Here is a 12,279-nt window from a genome sequence, read left to right as displayed (position 1 = left end):
ACAAGAAGCAGACGGATCTTTTGAGTAAAAGTAGCAGCACCACAGTGAGGAAATAATAATGGATGTAGAATTAATTTATTTAAAACAACATAATTAGAGTAGAAATGTATTACCTTCACTATAAAAAATGCAAGCATTCATTAACACTAATATGTTTCGTATTATCATATCTTAATGTGTGCTTCGCTTTTAATATCACAGCTGGTTAAAGTGGAGGTCAAATATTTTATAAAGTGCTGGGCAGCCTGTGAGTCGAGTGTGAATTGGCTTCAGGCGATCAAAGAAATGTTTTATTAACTTGTAACAACTCATCATATTCTATTAGAGTTAGTTTTATTAAACTGAATCTATAAAGTAAAGATTTAAAATACATGTAGTGGAGTAGAAGTAAAAAAATATTTGAAAATGAACATTTAAGGTCAATTTTACCACATGCATTTAATATAGTTCACTAAAATGTTCAATCCATGCTGCTACTAAACATTAATCTGTTCTTTTTCATTGATAATCTGCAGACAAGATCAACAGTAAAAGCTGAAATATGAGATAATGTGTTTTCTGCTGCTGTGCTGAACACAATATAACTGTAACATTAGTTAGTGAACGCAACAACCAGATGTGGAGCAGCATCAACATGTGGAGCTGTGTCTCTCTCTCTCCTTGTAGCTCCGTCTTTGGTCTCCACCTGCTGCTGAGTTAAACAGTCCATCAGACATTTATCAATGAAAACAGCTGTGAGCAGAAACACTGTTATCAGAGCCATGAGAAAAAACAAAACATGGCAACATCTGTTTGGACAGATGAGGAAACGCTCCAATCAGTGTTTTAAATAAAGTTCAGTTTGAACTGGTTTGTCTGACAGCATAAAAAAAAAGATTATTATTAATCACAATAATATATATAAAATGTTATTTACATGTCACAGAGCTGTTCATCTTCACACAGTCCAAACTCAACATGAGACCAGACAGATGAACAGGTGGAGATTCTGAGGCTCCGCCCACACAGGAAGTAAAGTCAGGACAGGTAAAACAAGAAATCTCTACTTTAGACTTAAGAGTCACTACATTTCAGATCAGATTATTGGCTACAGTTACAGTTACTCAATTAAGACTTTACATATAAATATATAAATTGAACTTGTACATTTACTGATTTCACTTAAACATATGTAAATTAGTTGATTTTAGCTGCACAACGACCAAATAACGCTGTCATCAGTGCAAAAAATAGTCTAATAACATAACTGTGTAACACTACTATTGCATTAGTATTGCAGTGATGCACTGATGTTACGTTACGTTGCTAAGCTAAAGCTAAAGCTAAAAACCCACAGGAAAGAAAAACAGATATTCAGGGTGTGTAGGAAAATACAAATGAGCTAAAAATAGCAAATTGTTTATCTGAAACAAGCAAAGCTCAAAACTGAGATGATGAAGACGAGAGAAAAAAGCAGAAGTGAAAATGTTTATCATGTGTGAGAGAAAATGAAGAACATGGACGAACACCTGTTTGTTCATCACCGACACTGAGAGGCTGAAATAATCTTGGATTTTATGGCGTTTTCTCACAGCTCAGGTTTTTTTTTTAATTTAAAGACTAAAAACAAGTTCATCTCGACAAGTATTTTTACAGTATTCACCCAGTTCACTCCAGTGTAGGAGAAAAGTTTCCTTCAACAACAAACTCAAATATCAAGTTGTTTTGAACAAAGACATTGATTGTTTTTTAAAAATTATTATTAAAGCAGAAGTAAGCGATCCAGTCGTTTTGGGTAACTTCTTGTCAGCCGATGGAGTTAGCAGCCCCCGCCCTCGTCATGGATCTGTTGGTCCTCGTCCCTACGTCACCACATTCACGCGCATCCCTTGGCTGCACACACAGAGAGGACCGCCCCTTTATGCCGTTCTCTCTCCTCATTGGATAAAGGTTGTAGGATACAAGGAAGTATAAGAAGTTTTCTCCTCGGCTCAGAGCAGAGCAGAGTGACTGACAGACCCGTGTTTCAGACCAAACACGCTATGTAAGTGATTGCCGTCGGAAGATATAACTATTTAAGACTTATATTAACACAAATATTCCGCTTACTTCTGCTTTAATTATACCTGAAATATAAAAACATGAAATGAATTCCTGCCTTAAATCAAACATCAGCCTGAGTTGAGTTTCATATTTGTGGTTCTCAGTGTTTAATGTCCTGATGTGAGTAGGCTAAACGCCTCAAACATTCATCTATATTAGTAATGGTTTTAAAAATGTTTCAACAATGCTTCAACAATTCAAATAATTTCCAACCATTTCATACTCTTCATGTATTGTTTCATCTCTTCAAGATTGCTTCAACACTTAACACTTAATTCAGCATTGTTTTCACTATTTATTCAGCTCATTCAGCTTCCAGCTTTCAGCATTCACCCGTATTTCCTTCAGGAAATGCATTTCCTGCCTTAAATCAAACATCAACCTGAGCTGAGTTTCATAGTTGTGGTTTTCAGTGTTTAATGTCCTGATGTCAGTAAACGCCTCATACGTTCATGTAGCGCCATCATCAGGTCAGAAATGTTCATGTATCATTCATCATTCACTCTGGTTGATGATGAAACACGGGCAGATGTAGTGTAATGACACCACCACCCACTGAGGATCAACTGTGAACAGGAGGCAGGTGTGTGTGTGTGTGTGTGTGTGTGTTACGTTCTTCCATGAAATCATTTTGCAATAGTTTGTTGCACAAGACGCCAAAACCTTCCCACTCACTGTGTAACGTGCAGCTACAAGTGAAACGCATGCACACACGCACGCACACACACACACACACACACACACACACACACACACACACACACACACAGACAGTCTGTACCTCGAGGCTCTGTGACCTCAGAGCTTCTTGTCTTTGTTCTTCACTGTGTTTGAATTTGACTTAACATACTTATGTTAATCTGAAACCTGCTGACACACACACACACACACACACACACACACACACACTGAGAAACTACAGTACGTGACTAGACATTCATTTAAAAGCCACCACAGGAAGCAGCAACATTTGACCTACATTCATTCATATAAAATATGAGAAAGTAGCTACTAGCATCTAATTTCTTACATGGATATCCAGCCAGAAATCATTAGAAGTGACATTTCTCAGGCCATTTCTTTTTAAATCTGTCACCCAAGACACCAAATCTAATAATATTAATAATAATAAACTTTATTTCTATAGCACCTTTCAAAACCAAGGTTACAAGGTGCTTCACAAAATACAAAATCATTGAGGAAATAAATCAAAACATGAAGAAAACATCAGTGAACAAGCATAAGATAAAATTATGGAAATAGATAAGACAATAGAAACAAAGATCAAAATATGTAAAAAACAAACAAACAAACAAACAAAAAAACCCATTAAAATTAATTAATGTGTTTTTTTTTATTTTACAAACAGAGTAATAACTATAAAGAAGAGGGAGGCGATTGTTTAAAAAGAAAAAAAAACTCAAATTCCCATCATACCACATCTTGGTGTCACGTTTCCTTCTTTTTCTCTTTTACATAGTTTACACTCTTCATATCCTGCAGGTTAAAAAAACAAAAGAAAAAAAGAAAAGCACACTTCATTTTTCCCTCCCCGCCTCTTCCTGTAATGTTGATCCTGTCTGAGTGGGTGTGGACGACTGGACGTCCAAAAACAACTAATGCAGCACATTTCATTTTTCTGCTGCAGCAGGCAAATGCATGTGTGTGTGTGTAAACTGTGTGTGTAGAAATGTCAAGGCCACCTCGAGGTGCTTCACTGACTTGACCTAATTAAGAGCTGGTGCGTTTGAAGGAAGCTCGGTGGATTTTAGACACTGCCCTCTGTTATCCAGCGGAGCGGCTCTGGACTCTGACCTCGCCGGCAGCCATGTGATTTCCATCAGCGTGTGAGAGTGAAGCAGCTCTGTCACTAAACCTCCATGTATGTAAGATGACAGCGAGTCCAATCCCACACCTCCAGGGACTGAAGACACTCGTGAGTAGCTACTACATTATTTCATTTCCTTTTTTGCTTTAGGAGTGATGATCAGCTGTGGATGTGTTCGTACTCTCCAGTCGTCAATAACGCTGCAGTTTGTGTGACATGTGCTTAAAAAAACACACACATGTCTCTACATCATGTGGTTGTTTGCACAAGACACTGTGAGTCCATCAGCATGAGGTCAGTGTGGGAGAGTACGGCGGCCTGTGAGTGACATGTGACAGCAGCAGGGATGTGAAAGTTGTATCAGCTGTTTGGAGCAACAACAAAACAGTGAAAAGTGGAGTAAGTTTACGTATGTTTAAAGAGATAAAAATGAATGCACACACAGTGACTTACACCAGATGAAGTCGCTGACCTCAGCTGACCTCTGCTCTACTTCACGTAACACTTTGAAAGTCATGAATGACCTGGGATCATTCAGTATATAGGTGAAAAGAAGTACTTTTACTCCAGTGTATTGGCCGTTTGTCAAAAATCAAACTCCCAATCCGGCCCGTGGGATGAATGTATGTGAAAATTACATAGATGACAGAAGGAGGCATAATGTTGTTGAAATATTTTTCTTAAGACATTTCAGGTTGTTCATAATGTTTTGTAAAAGGATCGTTCATTAAATCTAAACATCTTAATAATGTGCTTCTTTGCACTGAAACAAAGTGTTCTCATTATTTATAGGTTATTATGTTTTTATTTTACTGATCCAGCCCACTTGAGATCAAATTGTGGCCCCTGAACTAAAATGAGTTTGACACCCCTGCATTAAAGCAGAAGTAAGTGATATATTTGTGTTAATATAAGTCTTAAATAGTTGTATCTTCCGACAGCAATCACTTACATAGAGTGTTTGGTCTGAAACACGGGTCTGTCAGTCCCTCTGCTCTGCTCTGAGCCGAGGAGAAAACATTTATCGTATCCTACAGTTTTTATCCAATGAGGAGAGAGAACGGCATGCAGGGCTGTGTGTGCAGCCAAGGGACGCCGTGAATGTGGTGACGTAGGGACGAGGACTGTTATGGTGCGTTCAAGGAAACTCGTGTTTTTCCGACCTGTGAAGTCGTACCAGTTCGATCTGGTACGAGTTCACCGGTCGGAAGTTACGAGTGGCCGTTATAGTGACTTTCACAGGTAAAACAGGTCGGAAAAACACGAGTGGGTTGCCTGGAACGCTACAAATTCGTAAGTTGTGACTTGAAGCCGTAATTTACGGTTTCAAAAGCCGGCCTGGAACGCAGCATTAGCGAAAACGACCGGATCGCTTACTTCTGCTTTAAATCAAATAACAATATTAACAGACCACTGCTGCTCCATGTCCTTTTCCAAAAAAAAAAGTTTATTTATCCAAAAACAAGCAAACAAAAAAACAACTAGATTCTAACAACACATAAACAGCTACTAAACTCCAGTATTTTAAAGGGATAGTTCAACATTTTGGCAAACTGGCCCATTGCCATAATCCCTATAGTTTTAGCAGTAGGTTCGTTACCTTTGATTGTCGGTGCAAGCTGTTTTTAGAACGGCGGAGCAGAGCCACGAGCTGCTCAGAGCTACGCTACGGAGGCTAATGGGATTTCTTGGTTTCCCTCATCAAACTCATCAAATACACAATCCAACAACTCCAAAACGCTCTGGTGGACAAGTTGTGACCTGCACATTCACCACGCTATGAGATAATAACAGAACGTTACCAGACAGAGTTGTTTTAGAGATAAATGCCGAAAAACTGCCTCGACGGGAACGCACATCAGTGGTTCTGCATGAATTTCCATCTAAAACAACTCTGTCTGGTAACGCTCTGTTATTATTTCATAGCGTGGTGAATGTGCAGGTCACAACTTGTCCACCAGAGCGTTTTGGAGTTGTTGGATTGTGTATTTGATGAGTTTGATGAGGGAAACCAAGAAATCCCATGAGCCTCTGTAGCGTAGCTCTGAGCAGCTCGTGGCTCTGCTCCGCCGTTCTAAAAACAGCTTGCACCGACAATCAAAGGTAACGAACCTACTGCTAAAACTATAGGGATTATGGCAATGGGCCAATTTGCCAAAATGTTTAACTATCACTCTATCCCAGTTTCTGCTCCGTGTGACCTCAGATCATCAGCTGACTTCCTGCCTCTGTGTTTCTGTAGATGTGACGCGCAGCAGAGGTGGAGCCGAGTGTTTCTCCTTCGTCCTTCATCGTCTTCTTCTCCAGAGTTTCTTCTCCACACTGATCTGATCCATCATGGCGCTGCTCGTCCACCTGCTGGCCTGCGCCTTCGGCCTGGGCTCCTGGGTGGCGGTGAACGGCCTGTGGGTGGAGCTTCCTCTCATCGTCAACGCGCTGCCCGAGGGCTGGGAGCTTCCCTCTTACCTGACCGTCATCATCCAGCTGGCCAACCTGGGGCCGCTGCTGGTCACGCTCATGCACAAGCTCTGCCCCGGCCGCCTCAAGGAGCGCGTCGTCATCTGCTCCATCCTCTCCATCGGCGTCCTGTCCTGCGTGCTGCTCGCCTTCTTCTGGGACCGGACGACCGTGGTGGCCGGGGCGCCGCGCAGCACGGCCTTCTTCATCATCACCTTCTTCCTCTCGCTGGTGGACTGCACCTCCTCCGTCACCTTCCTGCCCTTCATGATGCAGCTGCCGGCCAAATACATCACCACCTATTTCATCGGGGAAGGCCTGAGCGGCTTCATCCCCGGCGTGGTCGCTCTGGCTCAAGGCGTGGGCATCGCCAAGTGTGTGAACGCCTCCACGGGAAACCACACGGGGGTTGGTGGAGAAGACATGTGGTCCTTGCACACCGAGTATCTGCCACCGAACTTCTCCACAGAGGTTTTCTTCTTCTTCCTGGCGGCCATGACGAGCATCAGCCTGGCCGCGTTCGTCGCTCTGAACAAACTCCCACGGACGTTCGAGCTGTCCACGGAAAACTTGGTGCCGGACGACACGGTGGCGTCCGTGAGCTACGGCCTGGACAACCCCGGAGCGGACACTGATGGCGAGGCGGCGGTGAAGAAGAGCCAGGCGGCGGCGGTGGCGGTGGCGGCTCAGAGCCCCAAACAGTCCGTGTACCAGCTGAGCTTCATCTACTTCATGGTGGTGTGGGTCAACGGCGCCACCAACGGCCTGCTGCCCTCGGTGCAGACGTTCTCCTGCATGCCCTACGGGAACCTGGCCTATCACCTGTCGGCCGCTCTGGCGTCCGTGGCCAACCCGGTGGCCTGCACCGTCGCCATGTTCTTCCCAAACAGGTAAAAAATAAATAAAAAGTCTTCAAAATGAGTCTTTAAACTTTATGTAATTTTGTGATGTCACAATGTAACAGTGACTGCCTTTAAAGGGGAAGTATGATGGAAATGTCACTTCTTGAAGGCTCTTTAAAGGGACAACGAGGAGTTTTGGAAAAGCGAAGCGTTTTCACACTACATTTATGAGCCTCCGCACGCACCGTGAAATTCTTTGACCGGCGCAAGACAGACTCATGTTTTCATTCATCAAGAATTAAAGTCAGAGGTTCGAAGTCGTAGTTCCGACCATAAACGGCGATTCGGCGGCGTTATTCTCATGACTCGCCACGAAACCGAAAGTAAAGAAACGCTGGTCGGCTCGACCAGTATCTCCGCCACCACTAATAATAACAAAATAACGATAGAGACAAAACGATATATTTATCGAAAATGGGCCCATTAACAAGTGTGGGTAGTGTAGATTCATCCACATTAACGTGAGACTTTTTTATAACCAAATAGAAACTCCTCATTGTCCCTTTAAAGGTACATTGTGTAGGAATTACTCCCATCTAGCGTTGCGGTTGTATATCGCAAGCAACTCAATCGTATTTTCATGCTGCATTCACGTGAAACTGGGCAGACGGCAGATGGACTGAACGTAAAAACATGGCGACACGACATGGCAGCCAGCACTGAGCTTACCCGCTCTATGTATGAACGGCAAATTCAGAGCTTACCAGAACACTTAAGTTTGTTGATGGGGGTGATTAGCCTACTGATTAATGAAAAACATACTTTTGAACGAAATAATCGATTTTCGTGACTAGATAACAGGAGAAGTTACACATATGTCCCTTTAACATATATTTGGGTGTTTGGTTTGCCTTCCGGACCCCAAAAATGTGAGAATTGACAAAAAAATCAGTAATTTTCAAGCTCCCTAGGTTGAAATCCATGTGGTTTTATGAGCTGTTCCTTCAGTTGTCTGACAATGATGCCATTACTGTAAAATTTGCATAATACCACCCAACTGGTAGAAGGGGCAGGGCAAACAGTGGTTCATTTGCATTTAAAGGGACAGGCACTGAAACCAGCCGTTCTGTTTTGAGCAGGTGAAAAGAACTGTGATGTTTGATCCTTGGGGATTTTGACCGAAGCATGTCACAGACATGACTTTAAGACACCTTTAATTTGTTTTAAAGGGGAGGAATATGTCTCCTTTAACGCCCACCTGGGACCCCCCATCCAAAAATGCAGGATTTAGATCATCTGAGTCTTTACATGTAATTTCAGTCACAAAGAAAACAGCCAATCAGAAGAGAGGGATCAGAGCCTCCTCTCTGTTGATTGGCTGACACCAACCTGTTGAAGCCTGATACCTATTGATATCAATATATATCGTGAATTGTATTACATTGTATATTGAAAGAGTGCTCAAGAAGTTTTTTCAGTATCTGGCGAGGGTGATCTTTGGTTACATGAAGTTACAAATAACTGAAGAAAAATCCATGGCACTTCTCTAAAAAAACCAAAAAAAACCAAAACCTTTATTAGGATGGTTATGTAATGACAAAACAGTTAAAATAGATCAGTAGGCCTACATCATTAAAAATGGAGACAATTCTTCACCCTGAAGAAGGCTGTTTGCTGCTAATAAAGGCTTTTTATTTTTTGTTAGAGGAGTGACTTGGATTTTATCTCTAGTTATAAACATGAGTAGGCCACACAAATTGAAAATTGGTTCATGTGTGGATTGAGTTAACTCTTTCGGTGCCAACCACAGTGTTTCTATGCTGATTAACACCTGCATCTATAGCAGCGTTAGTGAGTCTTAGCAGGTTTGTCTGGATTTAAAAACTCTTCTGAGATGGATTTTGGGACTTAAAACCATAAATAAATCTTCTTATGTATCAAAACTTCAAACTGTAAAATATGGGACCTCAAAACAAGTGTCCAGGTTTACTGCAGAGTCAGTGGGTCAGAGCGACCTGTATCTACGCAGCTGCAGCTTTACAACACTGATAAGACTGAACATTTAAAATTGCACAATAAAAATGAGACTTTTGTTGGATGACTAAAAATAAAAAAAAGAAATGTATGCCAAAAAACGAGAAAACAAAATGAAAATCAGAAGCCAAACTTATTTTTCTGCTTTAACTTCCAGACTTATTTGTCTATTTACTCTAAAACTTCCTCTTTGTGTTTCTGCAGCAGCTTTAAACGCTTTAATCCAGACTGCCGAGGTCTCAAATTAACTTCAGAGAGACTTTGAAATAGAAACTGTGGATTAGAAAATTAAGGCCGGTGTGAAGACAAGGCAACAGAAACCTGTCTCAGTGTTTTGTTTTTGTTTTTTTTACATCAACACAGCCTCTTTTCTCAGGGTTAAAAATTGTCTTGGCCCAGAGTTAATGTGAGATAATAAAGTTTAATCAAAGGGACAGATTTCTTTTTATCTCCAGGTGGATTCCTAGAAAATGAGGAGGCTGCTGCTGCTGATAATAAAAACCTCTTGTATGTGTGTGTGTGTGTGTGTTTTTCAGGTCACTGGTGTTCCTCGGCGTGCTCACGGCGTTTGGGACGGCGTTCGGCAGCTACAACATGGCCATGGCGGCGATGAGCCCGTGTCCTCTGCTTCAGGGCTCTGTGCTGGGAGAGGCGATCATTGTAAGTGAAACACAAACAGATTGTGTAACGGACTCGTCGTGGCCCAGAAAACAAGTCGGAAACATTTCTCAGCGTCTTTATCAGGAGAAAACAGTTGTTGCAAAGTTCAACTCGTCCTTTTTACAAAACACCTGAGACCTGTTGAGTAACTCTCTCTCTCATAATGGATCATGACGTCATGTTTCTGGTCTGTTAGTGAGGTGTCAAAATCTAAATAAACTTTATTGTCCCACAGAGGGAAATTTGTCTTGGACAATCAGTGCTGCACAGCAATCATTCTAGTAATTGATTCAGTCTCTAGATATTATTGCATGGTACGTGTACATGTGTAAACTGCACATAGAGTAACCCTTTAATTTACAGGCCACTAATTACATGATAATGTCAAGTAATAGCAGATAAATAACAATTAACTGTGTCATAATGTCTAGAAACAGTCTAGAAATAACGGCCAATTTTATAGTAATGTCGAGAAATATAGCCAAGAAATAACGATTGATTGCGTAGGAATAGAAATAATCGATTGTCGATTGACAATTGCTGTTTAAATATGTAAATGAGACGATATCTGATGAAATATGCGCTAATTTGCATCCATTTCCACAACCGAAATCTGAAAAATGGATAAAGCCACTTTCAAAATTCTTCTTTTATTTTGTTGACATATTAGAGTCAGAAAATTTTACAGAGGGGATTTTGGATATCTCTTTTTATCACTTTGTAAATGAGAAAATGCTGTCACCAGCCCTAAAAAAAAAATAAAAATCAAATTTTGCCATGTTTTTAGGAATAAAATGTTGTATAAATCAGGCTTTGATTGATATATCAACAATCCCCTCTGTAAAAACCTTCAGAATATAGACAGGGATCAAACTGGAAGGTTTGGTGTCTGTAAGTGCTGCTGAAGTGGAGATTTCAGGCTCAGAGTCTGAGGAAAAACTCATTTTGAGAAAACGGCCTTTAAAGACTTGTACTGTAAAATTCCATAGATTCTTATTGTAAATCGTACTTTTACGACTGGTTGCGGATATGGAGGAAATGACAATTTTTGCAGCCTATATAATTGTTCAGGAGAGAGAGAGCTTTACAATGATACCTGTAGCTGTTAACTTTTGGTGAATTTAGGAGAAATCTACTGATGAAAGAGACAAAATGAAGCAAAATAACCACCTTAATGTGGATTTTCTACCATTTCTTTTGACTTTTCTGAGAGAGAATACATGTTAAGGAAGAAAAATAGCCCAATAGCTCAAAATTGATCAGTGCATGAAAAAACAGTGTTTTTGCCTGTACATAGTGTCTTGTCATATTTTCCCAGGTGAAGTGTGTGAAGTCCTCACTGTTGTTGTGTTGTGTGTGTGTGTGTGTCCTCACCAGGTGCTGTCCTGGCTCTTCTTCACTGGGACTCTGTCTTACGTCAAGGTGATGGTGGGCGTCATCCTGAGGGACCGCAGCCACAGCGCCCTGGTGTGGTGCGGCGCCGCGGCTCAGATGGGCTCGCTGGTCGGCTCGGTCACCATGTTCCCCCTGGTCAACGTCTACCAGCTGTTCACATCTGGAGACTTCTGCAACACCGAGTGTCCTTTGTGATGGAGGACCTGAGAGACAGAGACAGTTTCATTTATTATCCTGAGAAAAGATCGATAGGAGTGTTGCAGTGTTATGGCTCTATACTAGTGATGTTGGTTTGTTATCGTAGTTTATAGCATGAAGACTAGAAACAGCTGTTTGTCAGATTCTCTCCAGAATAGAAGTCGACTGATCAATCTGTTTGGCTAATTAATCTGCACCGATATGAGGTTTTATCAACTAAAGTTATTGGCAGAAACGGCAGCTCCATCACCTTATTACACCTGAAAGAAAAGAAAACACCACTGTGAACCTGAGATTATTTAGATTTAAACTCCACGTCAATGCTGCTTTCTAAACTAAATAGTAAATAAACTTCCTTCTGTATCACTGAAGTGGAGCTTTCTACAGCTGAGTTGTCTGCTATGGGAGGTAGCAAGGGACAAAAGGAGTTATTGTGAATAAAATATGTAGAGTGACTCATTCTGGACCGTCGACTCGTCATGCGCCTTTTTTTGTGGGATATCCTGCTCTAAAAGTAACTATCATTATTATATCGGCCTTTAAAACCCCACTATCAGTCGACCTCTACAGTCCAAAGTACAAGTAGCTAACCTTCAACACCTCTAAACGTCACCTGTTGTATTCAAACTGTTTAAATCCAAGCATAAATTTAAAAAATATATGTAAAAAAGACATGTTATGTACAGGTTAAACAAATGGAGATGTAACGTGTTAGTTGATAATGATGAGAACCGGCTAACTCCTTCCCCCTGTTTCCAGTCTTCATGCTAAACTAAACTAAGA

At 41.2% G+C, this 12,279-nt stretch overlaps 1 protein-coding gene across 1 annotated transcript; it reads left to right on the top strand.

Moving 5' to 3' along the window:
* Positions 1-3,732: 3,732 nt before the first annotated feature.
* slc52a3-1 (solute carrier family 52 member 3-1) lies at positions 3,733-11,543 on the top strand. Its single transcript, XM_085782784.1, has 4 exons — positions 3,733-4,018; positions 6,153-7,257; positions 9,780-9,903; positions 11,281-11,543. Exons 2-4 carry the CDS (start codon positions 6,248-6,250, stop codon positions 11,491-11,493), a joined length of 1,347 nt encoding a protein of 448 aa, XP_085638910.1. The 5' UTR covers positions 3,733-4,018; positions 6,153-6,247; the 3' UTR covers positions 11,494-11,543.
* Positions 11,544-12,279: the final 736 nt, after the last annotated feature.

This window comes from Trachurus japonicus, chromosome 7 (assembly GCF_045865225.1).
Source record: "Trachurus japonicus isolate A0001 chromosome 7, Traja_1.0".
Classification (NCBI taxonomy): Eukaryota; Metazoa; Chordata; class Actinopteri; order Carangiformes; family Carangidae; genus Trachurus; species Trachurus japonicus.
This window is presented reverse-complemented; position numbering and strand designations above follow the sequence as displayed.